At 41.0% G+C, this 25762-nt stretch overlaps 1 protein-coding gene across 1 annotated transcript in view; it reads right to left on the bottom strand.

The window, feature by feature from the left end:
* Nucleotides 1-14596, bottom strand: part of gabbr2 (gamma-aminobutyric acid (GABA) B receptor, 2) — a 160321-nt gene extending 145725 nt beyond the window's left edge. Inside the window, exon 1 of the mRNA XM_034124262.1 lies at nt 13593-14596. Coding sequence (XP_033980153.1) covers nt 13593-13907 — 315 coding nt within the window. The 5' untranslated portion in view covers nt 13908-14596. The remainder of the gene's footprint in view (nt 1-13592) is intronic.
* Nucleotides 14597-25762: the final 11166 nt, after the last annotated feature.

A 25762-nucleotide genomic window follows, 5' to 3' on the forward strand; every position in this document is an offset into this window, starting at 1 on the left:
CAACCTTTTAATATATTCATGTGAACATCCCCGGGAATGCGTGTCTTGTTCTTTTTTAAAGTTCAGAGAATGTCTCTGAGCACACAGAAACATGCATTCACGTATGCATACCATTGTGTGAGGTACTGCGATCCCATTGCGTACGACACATCACGTGCAGCTATGTAATTAGTTGTGTTTAAATAAATCCAGTCAACATCCACGATGAACGACTCCAGCACATACAATTAGCAGGTTAACTAACCTTATGAATAAATGCACAGCGTGTGCACACCACCAAGTCTAATTGATGTCCCCTTTCCGCACAATTTACATTCTTTAGAAGGCACTGCGTCGCCGAAGGACCCTTTACACATTCATCTGCCGAAGCCGAAAGGTGAAATCGCAATTTCACTAACACAGCGGTGAAAACAGGACTTAAAACATACATTTTAGCCTCGTTTCTGTTTTTCTTTCTTTTTTGGCCCACAGGAGACCCATATGGTTTTAATGGCTGTGCTAATTGCTAATGTTCCACTAGAATACTAATAAGGGTAGTAATTAGTGTAACATGGACCGTAGCTCAGTGTGGACAAGAAGGGTTTTTTCTCCTTTTAAAAAGCCTGTCAAATGGAACTGAAATCGCTGGCAGGGAGTGGACAGTTAAAATTAGCATTTGGGTTGTTTGGCAGTTGCTTAATGCGAAGAAACTTTACACTTTAAAAAGTATGAAGCTCGGTGTATTGCAACACCGAGCTTCACAGTTGGGAAAGCTTTATTGGCGTCCTTTTTCCGTCAGATCGGAAACAACTAGCCTAACACAATGCCGGCCAATAGACAGCTTGTTTAAAATGACATCGGCACAGGGCTGTGTTAGCTCTGTCATGTGAATACGAATGTTGATATGAATATGCCTTAGGAGTAATGTCCTCCATTCGTCCAGATGGCCCTTGGAATGATGTGCTTTACATGGGATAATGAAATCTCACTCACTATCCTACTGTTTTCTATTGAATTAACGTGATAGGCACCGCTCCTTCTCCCAGCGTGGGGTGTCATCAGCCCAACCAGCACTCCCCAGTCATTGGGAACATCAATCACAGACCACTGAGGCAATAAAAGCTAACAAAAGCCCAATAACTATCACAGTAAGAAAAGCAGGAATGATACATGGCAAGGATGTTCTCGCTATAGTGTAACACGTGGGTCTCCCCCTAAACACAAAAGGCCATTTAAAAAAAGGCTAAATAACCATCAATCTATTGTCACTGCAAGAGCTCAATATACTGTACACATAACCTTGGTGATTTCATTGCTTTATTCATCTTGTCTAGTGTGTTAAAGTGGCTGAATATGGCGGGTGACATTTATTCCCCTGGCAGTCTTTTACCTTGGATTTTCAAACATAATGAAAGGGTTTAATAAAAGATGGCTGGCAGAGGAAGGGGTGGCCAGTATGTTTTGGCAGCAGTGGTGAAAAACCCCGGAGGTGCTTTCCTCAAGCATCCCACTGTGGCTATAAAGATCACTTTATTGAAAAACTCAAGGAAATGTTTGATTTACCGGGTGGTATGCAAGTGAAGGAATTCAGGTCCAGTTTGGATCCATATTTTCAACAAGCTGCACATTTTTACGAAGCGGAAAAATGGTGGCGTCAATTGTTCTTGGACGTTTTCCCAAAAGAAAGAATAAAGCAGGCATTCTGCCACCACCCTGTTTTTAGCCATGACATCAATACACACAGTTGGGGTTTATGAACAGCTGCTTTATGGCCAAGTGTGCATTTGGAAAGAGGGAAGAAATCAGCAGAAAAGTAAGTATTTAAATCAAGAAAATAGTGTTATCACCAACTAAGACTGTCTGAGATGACGAATATTATACTAAACATATCCCCTCAGTCTCTTTTCAACATATCAACTACGATCAAAGATTATCAGACTTCACGTTTGAACAATTCTTTGGAAGCCAGTGCAATGGAAAACATTATTTTTTTGGCAGTTTTGATTTGCACAAGTCGTATAAAATGTCACTTTCGTAAACTAAGTCTTGCTGTGTTGTGAATCTTGAGGTGATGAGAAAAGACCTGAAGATTTTTCTAAATTTGTAAAAACTAGTTTATGTCCTGGAGTCTTATTCATTTGTGGTCCAAAAGAAAATGTACTGCATATTGCAAATATCAGTTTACATGCTGCAAATGTGGATGAAATGGTCCTCAGAGTTCATGCTGTTCGGGCTTTAATGACTTTGGCTTGGACTAAAAATTGCTGCGAACGCCAGATGGAAATAAAGGAACACATTATCACCCCTGCAAGTAACGGAGAGCACAGAGAAAGTGTAGTTCCTCTCCCTCCATACGATTATTCTCAAACGCTAACAACTGGACAGCTTTTTTTAGCTAAATCATTCATAATTTTCATCAAAGCATTTAGCTTGAACCATATAACATCTGTAGCTTTTAGCCTTACTGATATAAATCATTTGTACCTTTCTTGTACATTATTGAGCATGTTTCTGCAGCTGAACACTGCATCACACATGTTCTGTTGACCAGAGTGGCCCTGCTGTCAATGAAAAGAAAACTTGAACACTTGATTTATAGAGCTCTGCATCTCATGGGAATTGTACCTACAGTGTTAGTTTAGATCACACCATTTATCAACAAGTCTGCTACAGCAGGTTCTTGCATGGTCATCAGATCAGCTGCCTCGGGTTGTTGACCATCCGACCCCTGTATCAAGCCTATTGCAAATAACCATGAGAGATAACGGCCCTTCAGGGAGGACCAGGCTCTGTGTGTGCTTGTGCATACGTCCCTGTGTGTGTTTGTGTGTGCTTGCATAGTAAGAAATGGACTAGAAAAAAGGAAACAGCTCCCTCTTCTTCCTATAAAGAAGGCAATAAAAGGCTCCCGCCTTACAGTAACAGTTCATTAGTCAGTCAGGCAACCGCGGGTCGCTCCAATCAAGACCCCAACCCATTTATCAGCTGCAGTCTGACTTGGTTTGTTTAGAGAATCACTACCAAAGAGAAAGGACCTCATGAAGTGGAGCTGAGAGCAACATTCACAGTGCAGCTACTTCTGTGGGATGGTTCGAGTGAGGGTGTGTGGATAGGTGGTTGTGTGTGTTTTGGGTTGTGGGCTGGGGTCAGTTTGCCAAATTGGGTTGGAACTACTCTAAACTAAATGCAACCCTCTCCTGGGTCCAACTGTTTTTTTTATTTTCACTGACAAAACACAATTCCACTGATACAACATAACTATTTAATCTGTTTTGCTATCCAACTATCGCTCCATGAAAACACACACACAATGATACACACACACGCACAAAGATTAGGACTGAGCCACACAGATAGAGCTTGGCTGCAAAGGATCTCTTATCATCATTGTGCAGCCTTTTGTGATCGCATGTGGCATGATTGCCTGCTTTGGATGGGCATGACAGATGCGTATACCACTGCTACGGCATGGGCACTTTGGTAGAAAATGTGTGGGTGTATGTAGGTTACATCTGTGTTTCTACTGTCTGTTGTTATCGCTCTTGGCACACAATGGGCTCACCAACTGCTTTCCTCTAACAGACCCCAGCAATCACGGATAGGGAAGTGGTAGCCACTATGAGCGAGCGGCAAATGGACAAAGGTCCGATGTGTATCAGAGACAGCTGGAGCAGAGCTCTGCAGTGTGCCACATCAACACATGCTGGGGCCTAATACGAGCAACACATCACAATGGTTACACTTCCAGCCAGTCCTTGTACCTACAGTCAGTGTGTAGTCAGTTAAATCAGGAAATACAGGAAAACACACAGAGCATTTTAATGTCTGATGGTCACCAAATCTAAGTGGCACACACCAGAGGCGGAAAAGCAAAACACAAACTGACAGTTGGTTTTCTTGCAGCCGGACGAGCACAAAGGCATGCGATAAATTGCTCAAGGAAGATTAAATGCATTAAACTCAACAGTCTATTTCTGTAAAATAATAGCAGTGAAGGCTGTGCTCCGACAGGTACTCCATGAGGGTCCTTATCGGTGTGACTGAAACTGTATAATCGCTCTTCCAGTAGAACATCTCTTTCTGAAGAAGCACAAAGGAACAGAACTGACAATGACCTGTTCTGATATCCCTTAATACAAACCTTTGCTTAAGACATAAAGGTGGAATGTGGAAATGTGTGATCGTTTTCTACTATGTTCATATCCTACTTAAATGTTTGCAATAATTAAATGTGAGAAAAATAAATGTAAACATTGGACTTGATCAACAGTCTAACCGCTGAGAAGATACAGGCTATTGCTGTGCTCTGAACACATGACTGCATGACATTATAGACAGTTGGGTTTTCGGCTTATTGTCTGATAGTTTAATGGCAATCTTTAATCTAATTTAACAGCAGGAACCCTCCATTACCTGGTGCACTGCAGTGTGACCTGCTGCAGCATTTCACCTTGCCACAAAGCGGTTTTACTTATGCTGTATGTGAGGGACGATTACTTCTTCATATGTATTTTACCCGTGGCTAACTTGAAGGAACTACTTTGTGCATGAATGTATCAACCAATTGTAGCATGTGGAAATAAGTGTTCCAAAAAGGCTACATTATAAAACAATGTGTGCAGACAATAAAGGAGTATGGAGAATAAGTCGAATTCTTCATGGTAATTTCACAAAAGTTGCTCCGCACCCTGATGCCCTTCTCGAGTACGAGTATCAATGTTTGAGTGATTAAAAAAAGTGTGTGCAAATGTAGAGGCATGTCATAGTTAGAAATATAGAAGAAAAAAAGGTCATTATTCTGCTGTGGCACCTGCCTGAGTCTCACGTCCCAGCTGTGGCCATGACAACCAGCCTGCCCTCTGGGAACAAGTGTTAAGTGCCACTGACCCGTGGGAACAGGATGCACACATGCCTCATACAGTACACACCACGTGCTGCCAGAAAGAGGCAAATTCATACACACGGGGTCACCGGGCATCAGAGACAACCACATACTGCGTGTGTGGATTTATGCAAGCGCCAGCATAAAGTGACTTTCTCTATACAAGTACTTACACACGCGCCATACAAACGTGTGCCCACAAGCACATCCATCCCCAAGAAGCACACAATGGGTGGCTCCTGTTTTTTTGGCCAAGAATTACATGAGCTTTAATGTAATTACAGGACCGACAAGGACAGACTGTCTCTGCCGATTGCTCCGTGCTGGGCCCTCTTGAGAGCTACAGACGGGAGCATGCTCAGAGTACTTGTCCAATCTCTAATGACATCGGCACACCCTTTCCACCATAATCCTTTCATTTCTGTCCACTCACGGGAGAGAGACAGGGAGGCAGAGAGGTGAATTTGGTTTCTGTGAGTGTGTGTGAGAGAGAGGGGGTGGGGGAGTGCTGATCAGTGAGAGAAGCCGACAGCGATGGAGTGGGAAAGGTACAATTTTAAGGATTTAGGTCTAATAACGGCTGACAAAGGCAATATTGTGCCGAAAACAAGGTCACCCAGTGTTTTGTTTAAAGGTAAAATGTCAAACAACATTAGAGGAGGAGCGTTATTAAACATCGGAAACCCCTTTCACGCGTACAACCTCTTTCTCCCTTTAGACGGCGTCTCTCTCTCACACTGGCGCACATACGCAGCCTTTTAGTGATGGAAATTCTCCAGACGTGCAGCAGCAGCAGGGCACCTCTCCTGGGGTTGGTAACCATAAGCACACAAACATATATTCTCCTGGATCGTGTCTGCAGAAAACTGAGATCAGTAAACAGACTACAACATCATGAATATCTTTCTGAAACCACAGTCCAAAACAAAAACACAGCTCTCACATCACATTTGGAAGTTTGAAAGAGTGATTTTTTTGTAAGTAGTTTGCAGCGGATAAACATTCACTGTGTTAACTGTCTGTGCAAATAGCTTGGCTAGGGATCAATGGCAGCTTTAGAGATGCACCAGCAGTAGCAGCCAGACTGACTGACTTAGTGTTGCGCTCAACATGGCAGCAGCCATCTTGTCAGTATTTTCAGCAGCACTGAATAAAGATGAGAGATTTTCAAGCTCTTCTCTGCTCTGATCTGTTGCTGCTTTAAAGTTGCGTTTTCTGTAGGGTTTATCCGCCTCAAATTCTAGCTCCCCTATCTCGTCTTCCTAAAGTCCATATTCCCTTCCTTCCCCACCTCTTCATTCACCCCCACCGCCTGCTTGCATCTCCTGGGTGATTTCCCAGTGGGGGTCCCCTCCCTCGGCACCACACTGCAGTCATGTGAATCAGAGAGCAACTGTTTGTTCATGTTAATGGCAGCCAGATGCCTGGTTCACCACCTTTTGGAGTCAATGTGCATCTCAATGATATACCAGTACAGTCAGGGAGAAAAGAAAGCAAAAAGATGCCAACAGATGTCTCATCGTAGCATCTGCTGGGAAAACACAATACGGCGGCACAAAGAAAGGAAGATTACAATTTGACAATGACAAATTCATTTGAAACCTAATTGATGATCACAAACTGAATTCAATAGAGCTTTCACGAAGTGTGTCGTCTGGTTGTAATTCAAATGCAATGAATTTTATGGTAAACATATGTGGAATTTTGGATACTGTAATAATTGTTTGTGGTGATGCGCAATGTCTCGGCTGAGAGGAATACTACAATAAGTATATCTTCCATCTCTTTGTGTGTTAGGTAGCGATTTGTCTGGTACTGTGTTTACTCTCTCGTTTGTATTTCATGAACACCAAGTGATGATGCTGACCACAGTGAAGTCCACTGACCACACCATGAATGAGCCTTGACTGTATGTTATTAATTCAATGAGCTAACAAAGATTACAATTAGATTCCAGCCAGTCGCGCCAAGGCAGATTTACCAAGGCGGAAGAAACAAGTTGACGGGCAGAGTGCCAGAAAATGTGTGGTAATGAGAGTGAACCACAGCATTTGGCTAAGTTACATTTTCGCAGTAGGGTCCAGTAAAAACTGCCCTATTTTTAAACAATATCAATGTTGGTTGATTGAGACTCAAAGAACCATATTGACCAGCCACAGAGACATTTAGTACACCCGTCCACCCGTTCAGCATACAGACTTTTTTCCATTCTTTCCTAACATTCAACAGCATTCATGCACAAACGCACATTTTGACTGCTTTGCAAGCAACCAGCAGGCCTTGCCTAAGGTGCTTTCCAAATTGAATTCAGCCGTTGCCTCTCTCATGCCATTAGCCTCTGACTTGGTCAGCACGTCAGGCCCTGCGGGGGGGGCTCCGCAGACATGAGATAATGCCAAAACCTTGCTCTTGCTCTATCAAATTAGCAGCATACACGCATAAACAAGAGCCATTCTGTAATATACTGCAAGAAAATGAGGAAAGGTGGAGAAAGCCAGAAGGCTAATTTGTTTTTGTCACACTTGAACTCGCCATTTGAACTTTACTGTTCAGAATACCAATACGATATCAAAAAAAGTATTGTGTCATTAACAAATTGGCAAGAAGATGTTGGCCTATGGTTAGTGTTAATGCACCAAAGAAGAGGAACAGTCAGACTTATTTCTCCTTTTCATGTATGACAAACCTCTGGGACTAATTGGAGGGGACATACAGTAACTACTTAGGTTGGAAAGGATAAAAAAAAAGCATCTTAGGTCACTTTCTACCATGTTTTTAATGCAATATATGTCCTTTAAATTCCTTTAAATTCCTTGATAAATCCACTCAAGCAAGCCACATTGATTGATGTAATTGCAAGAAGAATCAAAATGCAGTGCACAGAGATTGTTTTTGTCCTTTTACACAGGTTTCAAATGATTGATGATAGTTTTCAGTGAGGTATGGTTTTTGGCTACTCCCTGTGGTCAGGGGAGGAGGCATGAAGGTAATGATGTTGTATAAATCACTCTGATGATGGTGTGGTCTTTATTGGAACAACACTTCATGTCAAAGTGCTCAACTGACCACATTGTCCTGACCTCAGGCAGTGCTAGAGGGGTGCCAGTTGAAAAGAGCCATGATCATATGTGGGAGTGTACGTGATCTGTGTGCGTGTGGCGGTGAACAGAGAGAATAGGTCTGTGTGGTGGTAAGTGTATCAAATCATGAGCTCATACAGTATGTGTATGACCATACTTCCATTGTGTATGTGTGCTTGTGTGTCATAAAGCCAGCTTCAGGGCACATTAGAGACTCTTTTATCAGGAAAGTTCACGTTTATGCTCGTCTTGCTCGAGCCCTCCAGGCCACTGGCAGCCTGACTCACACAAAGGTCAGCAATTATAGCTCAAATGTAACAACCTTAATAAACTGTGACCCACCTGTCTCTAATTCCGGGTGAATCAGAGTGAAAAGAAAGAAGAAAATAAAATGTAAAAGGATATCATTGACACAACAACACAATATCTGGGGAGCATTTCACTCATCTGATGTGCATACCTCGTTGCATGCACTAATTGCTTTTTTACATGGCCATTAAACGATAAAGCCTCACAGAAACAATGCAAGTGGCATTAGATAATGTTCCAATCAGAATTAAGAGGCTGGCCATTTCCTCTTCCTGCACAAAGGATGATATAATCCTATTTCGGGATCTCCATCTCATTGCCCTACACATTTCTGCCTCTCTCGCCTCTCTCTCTGATTCTGCCCTGAGATCCTGTTCGTTGCATGAGAAGGGCTGCTGCACATTGATCCCCACTATCTGTGTCGGGTCAGTGGATACAGCCACACTCAGCACTTTCTGTATGCCTAGAGAGCACCCGAACTGTCACATTCTGCTTTTCCTTACTATCCCTGAACATTCCCCTCTCTAGGAGCAGTGGCAGGAAATCTGTGTTGACCTCCCCCGGGTCACCGCCTGGGCGCTGAGTGGATGTCAGATATTTAGATAATATCTGGCATACAATCTGAGACCCTGACATACAAGATGTCCAAAGGCGCTGCTTCATTTGGCCCATGTCACATGGTTTTACACAAAAGCTCAAAAGGTGTGAATCAGTTAGATCGGTAGAAGGCACTCTGGGATGCTCTCACTGGAAAAATATATAAATGACATAAACTATAAACAATAACACGTTGCTAAAGCACATTCTCCTCAAATCTGAAGCACAACGCTTTGACGTAAGACTTATGCTTTGCAGCATCCTGATCTCCATTATGGTAAAGCCTATTTCCTAACAACATAACTTGTTTTGACAAAATGACAGAACGCCTTAAATGTGCTCAGTGGGTGGGGGTTCTTCCTCCTGTGAACGAATGTACTGTACGGTGGCTTCGGGCTTGCCTACATGTGCACAAATGTGACATGTTGCATTTTGTCCTCAGAGAAGAGCAGGGAAGCAGTCTGTGTGCAGTCTGAACCGAGGTCACTGCTAACACAGTCTCAGGAGGCCCATATTGCATGGATGGAAAGTCATATACTATAAATACCATCTGCATACTGTATCCGAGGCACTGTACATAGGCAGGATCCCTATCTCCAATTGCAGACTCTGTGTCTTTGTGGTTGTATTGATTTGCCTTTGAATACATGTGTTCACTCTTCTCTGACTGCTGGAATATAGGAAACATGATAGTGAGGAAGCGCGTCCCCTTAAAAGTGAGTTTCCCTCAATATAGGACACGGCAGGCGTGTTTCCAAATTGCATTTCAAAATCCTATGAAAGTGCCAAAGATCTGTCAAAGTCTGACAACTACTGTGCTATACCAACTTTAATATGATTAGCAAACTTTTATAGAAGACGTGAGTATGAATCCATTTGGTTTCCCGATATTGATTTCATCTATTAAGGGTTTCCATTTGCATCCATTGTCTGATGTCTTTTTCCAGAGCTGAAGACAACACAACAGTGATGACAAACCTGATACCATTCACAGTACATTGTGAACTATACTGCTAAAACATGATCTTTCCCTGAGTGGCTCCTCTCAAGAGCCTGTCATGCATCCTAAGCTGTTGAACTAGCGTAGCTTAGCTATAGAACGCTCTCACTGCCCAAAGTCTCCCTTCCATCCTCCTCCAGTCCTTCCTGTCCTCTCCAAAGCGTTGATCCTCTAAGCCTGCAGAGTTACAGTATCAGTCCTCGGTTACACTAAAGCCCACACTCACACATCTAGAGCTGTGATGGAGAACCAACTCCTGCTCCAGCACTAAGCCTCCCAGTTGAAATAATCCATCCTGCTTCTTTTCTACCTGCAATGCTCTGGGTTTAAAGCAAAGATGTATTCTCATCTGCATTTGCCTCAGCCTGCTACAATGCCTGTACTGTTCAAAACGTCTGGCTTTGGCCTGATCCAGCCGGTTTCACACCAGCCTGCATTTTACATCTCATCTCCAGGCTTTCCCCATCAGGACATCTGCTCTTCTTCTAGAAACTGCTTCTCCAGTCCTCCAGCAACCAACTACCTCGTGTTAGCATCACAGCTTCAGCTCTCAGGCCTTTTAGTGTTGGACAGCCCCCCGGTGTCTCTACATCATCGGCAGACCCACCCAGCTCCACAACACCAGGGGATGGACTGGGCCTGCTCAGTGTACTGTAGCTCCACCGACAGGGGATAAAGGGATAAAGAGCCTCTGCTCAGGGACTGATTACTTACATCTGCCAGGCTAAATCCCAGTGCCCACACACACATACACACACATACACACACACACACACACACACACACACATACACACACACGTACGTACAAGCAGAAGAGACACACACTTGGCCTGCTGCTGGCTGCAATAAACCACTGATGCATGTATTGTTTTCTGACATAAGCATGTGGTATGTGGGAAAGCTGTGTGCATATGAATGTCTTTGGTCTTTATGCATGTGTAAGAAATGATTATACATCAAAAACTATTATGAACACATGTATTATAAATTACTAATAGCACAGCCATCACTAACTTCCCATTATTGCTCCCATAAATACAGTATGTCAGAGGCTCCAAAAGCAATATAGTACTCTCTGTCCTTGGCAAAGGTTCCATCCACCTGGAAATACTCCAGAGACAATCAGAACAATTCACACCGCTTCAATTTATATGAAAAAACAATAATAGTTTCTCATATCTTAAAAGATATCTACAATTGTGATTCTCCCACCTACTGTAAGTCTCATACTTTTGTATTGTTTTCTGTAAATATACATGAACTCTGTTGCAGTTATATATTGCCATTTGCACTCTGTGGTCCTGTGTTGACTGTAACCATGGCAGGGTGTGCCAAATGATTTCAAATAGCTTGTAAATATACTCTGGGTTGCTGGCAAGGCACTTTTTTCTCAGATTTATTTAAGACAGAGCCAACGGGCTACCACTGTGCAACATTCTTCATTAAGATCTAGTACAGTATTAACATTTGGTCCTTCTTAAGCAATTACAGTTAACTACACTATGCATTCATCTGTTGTTAATACTGGGGTCTTCCATCACTCTGCATGATACACTGACTTATATAGCTATGAAGCTGTTTAAAACAGGGTTGGGTGTTTTATGTTTGAATACTGTCGCCCTGGACTGCATGTATATGAGCAGTGGCGGATATTGATATGGGCGACATGGGCGGATGCCTAGGGCGGCATTTTGACAGGGGGCGGCACAAAAAAAACGTTATAAACAACCACTATAACCGTTATTGATTTAGTCACCTTCATTTAGCAAACACCTCAAAGGTAATTGTACTGACAAGTCCTTTGTGTCATTTTCCATACTGGAGGCATAATTAAAATCTGTCTGTAATATAGGCCTATACAGTTCTGATATGTTGTAGCCCATCTTTTGTGAGATATGTTATGCCAAGAAAGAAGTAGTGTAGGAAGTTGTGTTATTGTTCTAACAGTTCCTATTCTGAAAAGGTAATAGGCCTACATTGTGCATACTGAAAGACGAAACAACGAAAGGTGCACCGCCCAGGACGCCATATCAGCTAGAACCGCCACTGTATATGAGGTCTGTAAAAACAATAATGTAATAAGTGTTGACTTTATATGTTAGCATGTATGTGTTATTGAGGTGAAAACCATGGGTGTTTTAGTGCAGGCGCTACATTTATATTGACATTTCAAAAAACATGATCAGAGCCTAGAGTTTCAGCTGGCCTGTTGACTAAACAAATGTCAAATACACCAGAAGATGAAGTGCCACGGCGCATTAGAGTTTAGCCTATGACCAGAAAGTCATCGTATATCACTGTTATCATAAGTTTCATTGATCGTCAGTTTTAGAAAGCGGGCATCACTATCAGACATCCCCAGCAAGCGGAAGTCAGGCTGGCCCACTGACCTCATGCTTCCAGCTCATCTTTCTCTCCCGGGAATAGAAGGAGAAAAATCATAACTCGCATAAGAGCATATTAATCCCATGGTCTGAGCGCATGCTGCCTGTGAGGGCTTACCTCTGTCAAAAGAGATGTGTGTGCCGTTTCACACAGACACACCTGTGCACCAACAATGAGCTGCAAAAGTGCTCGACAGGAAATCAAAAAGTATTACTAGAGGGGGAATTATAGCATAAATTGTTAATATGGTTGTATTTTATATTGTTAATTTAAGTAGCAAGTCAAAGTCATCTTATGTACTGGACAATAGTCTTATTGTTGATTTGGCCGATCTGTCAAACTATCAACGTCCCTTCATGTTGGTATGGCAACTGGTTGATTAAACAGCTTTAATACTATCTTTCTGTCTTTATTTTCTATATGCATTGTAATTAAATATTATTTCTTAAATGCAGTTTTAAGCTCCTCAATTGCATTGTGTGCCAAAAAGCAGGTGAATGACTGAAGAACTGTTGGCTGTTTTAAATAAATCAAGTGTAAACAACAATGTCAAATCTTGCAGAGATTCAGCTAAACTTCGAGAGGACTTCAACTGCAGGGGTATGTTATTGATGTTATTGTTATCAAATAAGCAGATGCTAATTTGGAGCTGGAAGGCTGTGGGACGCAGCTGCTTACAAGGGTGCAAGGAGTCAGAAGAAATCGTACATCGAATTACCGCCATCTTCTGGCACCATGAGAACCAGCCCTTCACTCGTTAACAGATTCACTGATTCGTGACTGAAAATATTTATAGCACAAAGCCATCTTAAGTCATACACAAATCTTATAAAGTGATCGTAGCAAAACCACCGAATGCAGCGTTTTTATTTAAATTGGGTGATAGCGATGAATGACATTTGTATCACACTCCGTTTCATCCTGATATTGCAGTCATCATTAAAACGTCCAATATAGGGAGAGCAAGAGAGAGTGGCTTTGGAGTGCCCGGCTGATGCAGTGCCTGGTGAAAACGGGTTACAAATAAAACGCACTGACACTGACACTCAACAGCACAGAGACACTATGGGGGACAGGCATTAACATCGGGTAAGGGAGGTAAAGAGACAGCATTTGACTTTTGCGCATTGAAAACACGCTCACCGACAACGAGGCTGCACATATTCCAATCATAACAAAACCCAATGTTTCCCCTTGGACGCACAATGTTTGGAGTGCTGCGGGGCAATGCGCGCGCCATTCACACGGCGCACATGCACACACGCACGCGCACACACACACACTCAACTGTTTTAAACACGCCTGGGCCAACCAGCAGCAGCAGCTTAGTGAAAGGGATTTACTGTGTGTGTGTTTACCTCGGTGTCATAGATTTTGGTGATGAGTGAGAACGAGTACTTCCTGGACTCCCGTATGTGCTGGATGGCCAGTTGGACCGCGGGCTCGATGCCCTGGCTGATGCCGCTCATCAGGGCCGACTCGTTCATGGGCATAAGCACCATGATGGGCAAGTTTTCCCCGTCCCTGGCGAACCAGCTGTTGTCCTGTCCGTGTTTGGTGCGGTCGTTACACACCTTGGCCAGGGCAGGGTGAAATAGCAAAACAGAGAGGAGCAGACATCCCGTCGGGAGGAACATCTCCCAGCCGCTGCAGTCCCTCCGGGCTGGAGCCATGCTACAGTGCAGGGTGACCAAGTGAGATCCCACCGTGCCCTCACTGTTTGGGCATCGCAAAGTCGGGCTAGTCCGGGATGCTCAGACGCCCGCCCGTCAAGGAAATTGTATTTCAAAACAGAGCAGACACGAAAGCCGCAGCAGCCCCTGCAGTGCCCAAACTCGTCGTATTGATTATTACTGTACTGAGAAAAATAAAAAAATGTTTCTACTCTATAACAGTTCCTCTATCAGAATATTCCAAGGGCGCAGAAATTCGCGTTGCAGTGGCAAAGCTATAGCCTCTCGGTGTCCGTCATCCAAACGATCTCCTGTCACAGCAGCCCTCTAATTCAACCCCTCTTCACCTTTAATTTGAACCACTTATCTTAGAAGAATGTCCTGCAGGATGCCCCGAAAACAAAAAGATTCCTAAGAGTAGTCAGGGATCAATCACTTTCCTTGACAGTTGTTGCGGATACAGAAATCACCTCCGAAGTAAATTCCAAGCCAAGAGATGGCAACTGTGGGCATCCCTTCCAACGCAATGCTGAATCTGACGGATTACGAGACAACGAAGCGACACGGTAAACAGATTAATAACAAATGACGTTGAATTCTTGACCGCAGAGGTCCGAGGGGGAGATGTGGAGAGATTGTGCCTTGACAGCCTGTGGGACTGGGATGCTCATCTCCGATGGTGCGTCAGAGAAGCGCTGAAGCCGCTGCTGCTCACCGCGCGCGCAAGAGGAGTGTGTGGAGGAGGAGAGGAAACGAGGAGGGGGAGGAAGGGGAGGAGGGGGGATATAACGGCCTGGTGGAAAGGCTGCATGGGCTTTATGCGGGGCAGACTCTTTAGCGGCTTGACGGCCAAGGGTGATTTACTGCTTTTATGTTGGAGGAGGCAGACGACGTGTCAGACATGCATAGAGCAGGCTAGTTAAATATATAGGGCTGTATATAAGCATGAAGCCCTGTTAGCACGTCATACAACAGTCACATCAAAAACACTTTGTACAGCTATATTTCTGTGGTTCATTAAAATCGCACACCCTAAGCGATGGTGAGATATTTGCAGTCAGCTGGGCTTTGATTCCCTATACCTGCTCTATACCTGCTGTATACCTGCCGAGCTGCCTCTGTGCATGATAAGACAGACAGCTTGCTGTGTGAATCTCAAGCATAGGATGAAAAGAGAATCCCCAATAGGATCAACAAAAAATATATTTTTATTAGGAATATATATTAGTCATGAACAAAGGGATCGGGACTTTTTGCATTGATTTGGTGGTGAAATAAACAGTGACACCAGGCAGTTACAACGTGTCGAAATGCAGATTGTGAGTCCCAGGAAAACTACATTTTCAGAATGAATGTGAAGATAATCAAGACATAGGAACTTGGAATAATTGGCTGTTTTTAAATAACTACCATGCCTATTGCTTTAACTTTAACTAATGTAAAATCATAACATGGGTAACAGTGTATTCTTCTAAGCAAAGAATTCAGCTGAATTTCAGCACCAGGGCCAGCGATGTGTCCGTGAAGCCTCGTCTCTGTCCATGGTGCTGAACTGCAGCCGCTCTGCAGCTCATCCTGTCTCCTGCTCCAGTTGATGTGTACATTAGCCCCTTACCTGTGCTCCCCCAAGGCAGGATATACACGTTTTAAATCTCATCTCTGTGCACAAGAATTACCTCCTCCAGCCCCGAGGTCCAAAAAACAGGCAATTATTGCAATAGTTTGCTACACAATTCATGGCATTGTTAAACAGGCGTGGGAGGAGAAAATGATGCTAGAGGGTAACTGTTCTCTACATGTGGTAAAAATACGACCCCTTTCATGTTATCAGCTGAAACTGGATTTCAAAACAGTTGACATACAGTTTGACCTAGGCAATTATATCACATGCACAATAACAATCAGTGTCAAGTGGGTTTGTTTCAAATCGCCGCAAATGAAAGTATAAATCGGAGTCTAATGTTTTCTTTTCCAATTCAAAATGAGGGTGAATATAGTGCGGGGCATAAAGATCACCTTGTTCTGATCATCGTGTGGATAGAGGTGTCACTCGCCCACGCCTTGGAGAGCGATTTTGCCTAAGACCCCGTTTACACGAGGACGATACGGGTTGTATCCGCATAGTTTCTCTTGCGTATAGCCCTTTCGTTTACACGAGGCTGTAACAAAACGATAGAAACGGACCCCGCAAACGATAACGGGTCCCAAGGTGGATAGATCTGCAAACGGAACGCTCTGGGGGGTCAAACGGCTCCGTGTGTACGCCCTATACGATCATTTTCTGATAACGATGAAATAGCCCCGCCTCCCTCTCCCCACGTCTCCCCAGAGATCAGCTGCTGGGCTGTCAGAAGAGGGGAGGAAAAGAGAGGCTCCGTTAATTATTATTATATTATTATATAGAGTCGTTATCAATTTGTTTTAAAGCTCAATAAATAACAAAGAAGACCTCTGACCGGCACTTTTCTAATTTTGTCCGGAAGATTTCAACTTTAACGGACATGTTGATCGGCGAAAAAAAATGTTAACGGAAACTCTGCCGCACGGTTCCATCGTCCCTTGGAAGAGGCGGAGAGGTGGGTGTTTTTCATCTGCTGGTGGACTACCGGAGAGAATTACAGCAGGAGCACACGCCGTCCACCGCGGAGAATAAACAGAAGGGCAACCATGGCAACCATGCTCCGGGGTCTTCTTCGCTGCTTTTGGTGTATTTTGTGGCGGCAGCAGCGCCACTTACAGTCTCGGCATATGTACTACAGCGTTTCCAGCGTTTCCAGCGTTTCCAGCGGTCTCGTGTGAACTGAAGACTTTTTTGAAAACGCATACGGTGCGTAAACGCAAACGTTCCCGTGTGTCTAAGTGATGAGAAAGTTAAAGCCAAAGAGCAACACAGGTGACAGGATGCAGGTCTTCATTTTCAAATATTGTATTGACAACAGTAAGAGTTTTTTTATCTTCCTACAAAGGAATACAAATGCATTTAAGCGTTTCCATTTTTAGAGATGAATGCAATCTCTAAGCTAGGCTTACTTTTGGAAAATGGGCATTACAAAACAACCTTTGTATATTAAATACTCCCTTCCCCCGAGTCTTCATACAAGGTTTAAAGCATAGGGTTCATGGCCGAGCTGCGCCCCTTGCTTCTCAAAGCACAGGTCATTTATCACGAGGTACAGCAGCTGCATGCCCAGAAAGAACTGAGTATATCCTTAGAGGATTGCTGGGATATCAAGGTCTTTCTCTCTGTCTCTCCGTCTGACAAGCACATCTTTTATATGACCGATCCTTGACCTACTTTTTGATGTGAGAAGTCAGGAAACCCCGTTCTCTGATTTATGTAACATAAACAACTGACTGGAGGAAGCAGGCAATGAAAGAGTGCCACTAAACCAGCAAGTATAGTGAGGAAGATCAAGAAACAAAGAGCTGTATTTAATGCACTTTGTATTCATCCATTATAAATTAATGACATACCGTATATATATCCTACTGATCTTTCAATAACCCTCCTTCCTTTCTATTCAGAGTGGTCCAGATGAAAAAGTGGGTCAAGTTTTCATCCCATCTGTTTGTTTCGCACTAGACAACAATCCCTTCCTCAAAACATTCCTGGAACATCAAGAGAGCAGAGGGTTAGCAATATGTTGTAAAGCACACGTAGGATACAGCCTCAAACAGCAAATTAAACCTAAATGAAACGTGAGAAAACTATAATTCAATTGGAAATGGAGAGTTTTCAATATTAGTTTGTTAATAAGCACATTCTATGGTGTTTATTATTACAGCACCTACCAACATTTCCAGGTACAATCAAGTAAACCTCCAAATTGACATGGTTTGTTTATTTCTGATGTAGAAATCGTACGTGTCCAGCTAATGATTGTTGCAGATGCCCAAATGAAAATGTCCATTTCATTTCAGATTATGAATCATTCATTAAGCTTTCAATCATGGCTCTGCAATCTGCCTGTCCTCACTAAATGAGATGTCAAGCCAATATATCACCACTAATTTGAACATATTTGGAGAGCACACAGTCAAATAATTATTCAGATGTCTATATTTGAGCAATCAGAAATGAACAAGGTATTTTCCCCAATGAAATGAAAATCGCCAAGGTGATTCCGGTTTTCAAATCTGGTGATAAATCAAGTCTTAATAACTATAGACCCATTTCTTTACTACCACAATTTTAAAAAATCTTGGAAAACTCTTCAACAACCGTCTGGAGTCATTCCTCAGCAAATGTAATATACTATGCCCCAGCCAATATGGATTTCAGAAAAATCACTCTACTTCTTCAGCAGTAATTGAACTGTTCGAAGAAATTACCAACAACATTGAGAAAAAAATTATTACAGCTGGTATATTCATTGACCTTAAAAAGGCTTTTGATACTGTGAACCATACTATACTGCTACACAAATTAGAACATTATGGCATAAGGGGTCAAGTAAAAGAATGGGTTAAGAGTTATCTGATAAATAGGCTACAATATGTGGATATAGACGAGGCGAAATCAAACAAGCTTCCTATAACATGTGGAGTCCCACAAGGATCAATTTTAGGTCCAAAACGGTTTCTGATTTATATTAATGACATTATCAACACCTCGGATCTGTTCAAATTCATTTTATTTGCCATCATTCTCTGCTCCCATCATAATCTTGGCGATCTTGTTAAAATTGTGAATGCGGAATTAGAAATACTATATAACTGGTTTGCAGTTCATAAATTATCCCTTAATGTGGCCAAAACAAATTACATGTTATTCAATACAAAGTCTGAGAGTACAAATTACTGCATTATACAGATTTGCAATACCGAGATAGAAAAAGTTGGTGCATGTACATTTTTAGGACTGCTTGTTGACGAAAAACTAAACTGGAAGCACCATATCAATTATGTACAAACTAAACTGTCAAAAACAATAGGTATTTTGTATCATACTGAGAACATTCTGGAGGAACAAATACTCAGAACTCTTTATAACAGTCTATTTCTCCCTTACCTTTACTACTGCTCCGAAGTATGGGGAAACACGTACTCAACAAATCTACAAAAAATAATAACATCCCAAAAAAAAGTATTACGAATAGTTTGTGGTGTTGGTAAATATGAACATGCAACTCCCATATTTAAAAAAACTCAATCTATTAAAATGTGTTGACATAGTAAAGCTTAAAACAGTACTGATTATGCACAACATTTTCCATAACAAAATGCCTAATAACATTCAAAAGCAGTTCCAAACCACGGTCAGGAAATACCCAACTAGGCATCCTAACTGGTTGTGTAGCAAGCCATGTAGAACAACCATCAAATCACACAGCTTATCCATAATCGGAGTTAGAACGTGGAATGGACTTCACCCAGACCTTTCAAGTATCACTTGTCATCAACAATTCAAAGCTACATTTAAAAATGTATATTTGCAGATTACTCCAGCTAACAAATATTGGGTATTCCCAGAATCAATTAATTTTTTTAGAAATAATAACTTCTCAGTTTGTTTATTTATTTATTTAAAGGTGGGGTCGGTAATTTTGGAGAAACCAGCTCGAGATCGCTAGAATTTGAAAATACACAGCCGGAAAAAATCTGCCACTTCCTTACAGAGTCCCTCCTCCAACACACACGAACGTGCACATGACCAATGAGGGCATGAGATAAGTTTGTGCACAGATGGAAGGCTGACAGGCAGGTAGGCCATCCAGTTATTTTATCCGGGCCGGCTAAAATGATTGGTCGTGCTTTTTACAGTATTACGGCTTCCACAGATGACATTTTTTTATGGATTTGTTGTCAAAGCACTTAAGATATTCATTGCTATCGGGATGTTAAGAGCATTCCATGGAATATAACAAAAAGTGTATCTTGAGCCGGTTTCTCAAACTTACCTACCCCACCTTTAATATTGTTTACATTACTTTTTTTTTTTTTTTCCTTCTTATTTATTTTCATCGTTATGCAGTTGAATGATTATTTCAGCCCTGGAAATTGCCTTGTAATATTTGTATTGGTGTATATGAGTGCATTTGTGTACTTATACACCTGAACATATGGTGCTTATGTATATTTTGTGTATGTGTGAACACATGAATGTAAAAAAAAGTCACTTGAAAATAAGTGTCCACAATGTTTATATGCATATATTATTATTATTTATTTGCCAAGTACATGTGTACATATTTGTAAATATAGTATTTTCGTTTTCAAAAAAGATAGTCAACTGCTATTGACATGTGCAGAAAATGACCTTATATCTAGTTTTCATATATATATATGCATTTATTTATTTTTTCCCTAACTTCAATGTATTTTTTCCCTAGTTTTTCTTTGTACTCCTTAATTTCTATAAGTTTTTGACGCAATAATGCCAATGTTATATTAGGATGATTCACGGGAGGGCTACTTCCCATAAGCTATGCTTCAGCCCTCCCGCTTCGACTAATTGTGTTTATCTTTGTGTGTATGAATTATACTTTTTTATTTTTTTTATTAATTAGTCGAATAAATAAACAAAAAAAGTTGTGCATTATTTATGGGTGTAGATACAATGAACATGCTCAGTGGCGTAGGAACTTTCACAAAGTGTTGAAGGGTTTATTGAATTATATATCAACGTGTTTTTTTTCATATGTGTTGATTGTCTTAGAAACCAATTAGAAACAAACTAATGATGACCAAGTTTGAAGCAACTGCAAAGCCAACACACACACACACACACACACACACACACACACACACACACACACACACACACACACACACACACACACACACACACACACACACACACACACACACACACACACACACACACACACACACACACCACACACACACACACACACACACACACACACACACACACACACACACACACACACACACACACACACACACACACACACACACACACACACACACACACACACACACACACACACACACACACACACACACAACACACACACACACACACAACACACACACACACACACACAGAGAGAGAGAGAGAGAGAGCTGTCTGACATGTCCCTGTTTAATATAGATTAATGGGGTGGCCTAAGGACATCCCTCACCAAAACCCTGACAATAAGCCACAAGATGCTCTATGAATTTCAAATGTCAGGTATTCAGAACAGGATGAATGAAAAATTATGTTTCGAATGCTCTCATATTTCATAGCTCAGATGGTTGCGCTCACAGATTGAATATCTGTGTCCATCTTTTGTGACTGGTTTGCAAAATGAGCAGAGAACTGAACAGTCTGATGGATAATTAATCAACTTTGTGTCGCTTTCATTGGAAACTCATTCTGTAAAAGTTTTTTTCTTATGCCTACACCACTCTGCTGTTTTGATTAATATTTCCAGAGTGTGTGTGGGGAGGAGAGATGAAAAGGTTAGCCCATTTATCTAGCCATCCCATCACTAATTCACTATGGGCTCCATGTTGAGCTCTGTTTATATCTATAAGTCATCAAGGCTTAGTTTGATTTGGTATCACATTCCACATCCTTGAACATGAAATCTGCAGCATGAAAAGGCTTTCCTGTGATCACACAGACGCACGCACTGAAGTAAAAGCTCGAATAGACTTTCATTTATCGCAGATCAACACCTTAGTTCAGAGCTATCTCACACATGGCTGATCTCAAAACTCCAACCCAAGGACATCAGAGTCCATCTGAAAATGGTGCAGACAAGTAACCCTACTATACAGCAGCGACATATTATTATCAATCTCTGAGATGCTTCTTTGCCTTGTTCTTGACACGCTTGCCCTTCCAGTTACAGTGGCAGCTATTTGAATAATTGGTTTTTGAATCTGGAGTCACAGTCCCGCAAAAACCATGCATACCAACAAGTTCAAGAGCAATTCTTCAACTGGGCGTGTTCCATGCATGACGGTGGAAAATGAATGCTTTATGAGCTTGGAAACATGAAAACACTGCAGAATGTCAACTAGGGAATGTCCCCTTGTGATAAGGAAGAAGGATGACTCTGAATGGCTTGTCCTCGCCTGTTGGATACTGAAACATCCCAATAAAAAATGTTTCCGTCTTGATCAAAGAGGTTTTTGCTACTCATTTAGTTCGGTATGCTGTGTGACACGGACCATGACAAAAACGTTACTTGTCAAACTTCTAACAAAAGTCTTTAACAACTTTTGGATATCATGTAGTGTTCAATTTGACTGCAAACTGAGGTTATTTAAAGAATATGTTTATACAATGAACGTAGATCTAATACAGCGGATTTGTAACTATAAAGAACATATTTCCCAAACTGAACTCCCCTTGAAATGCACAGGACAAGTGCAAAACCAACTCATTCAAACAACAAACACATTACAATTAGGAAAGAACAGGAGTGGAGTATGTTGGAATGAAAAGGACGAAGGCGCCATATTACAGAAACTTCTTGAATTGCAAATCAGATCCTTTCTTAACTATTAGTTGTAACATGAATAGTTCGGTTTAGAATCTTATTTAGGAAAAAAGCCATTATGCTTGAACGGTCTTTACTGTATGCCAGTGTTAATATCTTAAATTACAAAAACCCCACCTCTCAATTTTAGTTTTTTTACTCCACTTCATGATGGATATGGGCCAGTCTTTATATTATGTATTTAAGATAAGGCAGCAGCAGTTTAACGTGCACACTCACTTAAACAGTCTAATCAGCCTGTTTAATTGAAAACACCTGTGGGTGGACCATGACTGTAGGGCTCTCTTAATTGAGGTAAAGAATGTCATGGTAAGATGTTATGTCCAGGAGTTCAGTTCCTTATGATAAAATAAACATAATGACTATAATGATCAAAAGGTGGGAGCTAATACTTCTCATACAAACTACATGCAATTCCATTTTTGTTCCAATGATAAACTAGCTCATGTTAATAATAATCAAGCGTCTTTGAGCACTGGGAAAAGCGCTATCAAAATTAAATGTATTATTATTATTATTATTAATATGGTACTACATAAGTGTATCAGAGTCACCTTTACAAAAACACAAATACAATGAAAACACAATTGTTTGGAAACTACATTTAGTCACAATGGCTAAGAAATAAACTATGTTGAGGAACTCATAAGCCAAGTGTCCACATGTGGAAATGTGTGTCTAGACATGTTTTAGAGTCGTAGCAAACAAGGTAATGTTAGGTCCATTATATGGAGAATTGCTTAGCTTAACCATGTTTAGCAACAATTAACATAGTATATTAACTTCCAAGCATATAGCTACTGAGTATATTATTAAACCATTATTACCTCTAGCCAAAACAAACATATGTAGTCACAGTTACAGTAACTTATACTCTATATTGCTGTTAAAGTTAGCTCCAGATGTGCAATGTTACTAACGTTAGCTTCAATTATTTTTTTCTTAGTTTTCACTTTTTTAGCTAACTTTAAAACAAAAAAAAGCGTACAGTTTCAGGTCGTTTGACAACACTTACCTCTCTTTAGAAGACACGACTCTTTAAAAACGTCTTTATCCATCTTGAATGAAAGTTATTCCGTGAACTGTACAATAAAGAATATTTCAGCACATCATCAGAGATGCAGCGCTTTCCTTCTACTAATGAAGACGATCACCGGAAGTGACACTTCTCTTGTAGACTGCAGTGTTTTGGGAGCTAGCTTAGGAGCTAATTGTTGTCATTTATTTGTTAGCATGTTTAGCATGAGGTCCTGTCTAGAGGGGAGGGGTTGCACCAAACGGATATGTTCAATTTAGACACTGTACTTCACATAATGCCTTTTGTTTTGTACATGTAGCCTAGGCTATTATTTGTTCACACATTGTATGAGAGAGTTGGAAGAAGTAGCCTACTCAAATTATTTACTTAAGAAAAAGTTGCAATACTGTAAAAAATACTTAGTTACAAGTAAAAGTCCTGTATCAAGTAAAAAAGTATTAGCATTAATAAATTACTTTAAGTGCCAAAAGCAGTCGTACTGCAAAATGACCATTTCAAGCATCAAATATAAACAAAAAAAAGTTATTAATGAAATGTCATTGGTGCATTTATGTGTCATCGCTTTAATGTTGCACAAGATTTGTAAAAGTAGGGGTTTACTTGAATTACTTGACATGCTACTGGGTAGCTTAACCCTATGATTATATATTAAAATGTGTGTTGATTTAAATATAAAGTAACTGCAAATAAAAAAGTACTCGAATTTAAAATAGTGGAGTCAAAAGTAAAATATTTGCTTACAAAATATAGTGGAGTAGAAGTATAAAGTAGTGTCATGTTAGAAATACTCAATTGAAGTAAAAGTAACTCAATGTTTTACCCAAGTACAGTACTTGAGTACAATTATTACACCAATGTACAGTATGATAACATCACTCCAGACAGTTGTTTGGTTTAAGAAACAGAGTTGCAACTTGGGAAACAATTAACATTTTCTTTTTTGTGCTGCAAATTGAATATGCTTACATTCATGTTAGATACAAAAAGTATTTAAGTAATCTGGAAAGACAAAAGAGCAATAAGTTTCGACCTACAGGGGTTCTCGGTGGGGCTGGTTTTTATCTCTTGGAAAAACAGATGCTTAGCTGTGTGACTCGAATGTAATTATCATTGCAAAAGTGTCAGATGCTGTGGTTAGTTTGCAGCCGGACACATCAACCATAGCAAATCAAATTAGCTGCTACTCTGATGGCAACACAGCAGGGAGTACCAAGGAATCCCAGAAAATGATCACTGCATGTTTCTGATGCAAAGGATGTCCTCTGCTGTGAACCCTAGAGAGATAATCTTGAATGGGCATGCTGCGTTTGTCCCGGTCAAAAGAGGTTATCATAGCCTTTCTTATTCCATTCTGAAATTAAATCAGGAATATGAGAAGACACTGTGTAAAGTAGGCCACTGCCTTCAAAAGCGCTTTGGCTGCGGCTGTGCTGTGGGAGGACACTATTTTGATTACTGTCAATAGCAAGAACTATGTATTACATAATCACACTTACAATGAATGTTTCCAACGTCAGCTACAGCACAGATGCTCTATAGCAAGGCTGATCACATGCCTGTAGGTTGAATATAACAAGATTAAAACAGAGTACACGTTCAGAATGTGTGTATCAAGCACATAACATACAAAGATACATGGATATTTTCCTTAATGGTGTACAATTGAGTTGTGAGGAAAAAAAATGTATTCACCATGTCTGATCATTGCAAGGATTTGACAAAAATAATACTTTTTCATCTGTGCATGTTTTGATTCCTCTTGCAGAAAGAACTGCTTTCACTAAACCATCCTCACTGTATACTGCACCCAACATAAAACAATGAAAAATATCAACATACCAACATTTTAGTGGAATTAATAATACATAAAGCATTTACAGACATGTCAATCAATGTGCACTGTCCCTGTCAAATAAATAAATAAACCACTGTCTCGCTGCTGTGTTGTTTTGCGATTTTAGGGATGACACCATTTCATAAACTTGTTCTCTACACAGTTTTCAGACATGCCTAGAGGTGGCCAGACAAGATGGAGCTAGTCTGTGGACTACAGGAACCTCAGATTTAGTGATGGTTGTTCTAAAGTAGGAAGTGACAATTATGTCAATGTGTCGTCTCTTTTTTAGTGGTCGGATGTCAGATCGTCAGCTTGATAATTAGGGCCCGGGGTGGAGAAAGAGCTGGGTAAATGAGCTAGTGGAAAAAAACTGAAGTCACGCTATTGCACATTAGCCCCAAACTATTAATAAAAACTGTCACTCTAATTAGTGGGTATGAAGAGATATGTACACACATAAGCAAGCACAAGTATGCTGACTTACACAGATGAACATGCTCACATAGCTTGACTCTCAAAC

The sequence above is a fragment of the Trematomus bernacchii genome, unplaced genomic scaffold (genome assembly GCF_902827165.1).
Source record: "Trematomus bernacchii unplaced genomic scaffold, fTreBer1.1, whole genome shotgun sequence".
Classification (NCBI taxonomy): Eukaryota; Metazoa; Chordata; class Actinopteri; order Perciformes; family Nototheniidae; genus Trematomus; species Trematomus bernacchii.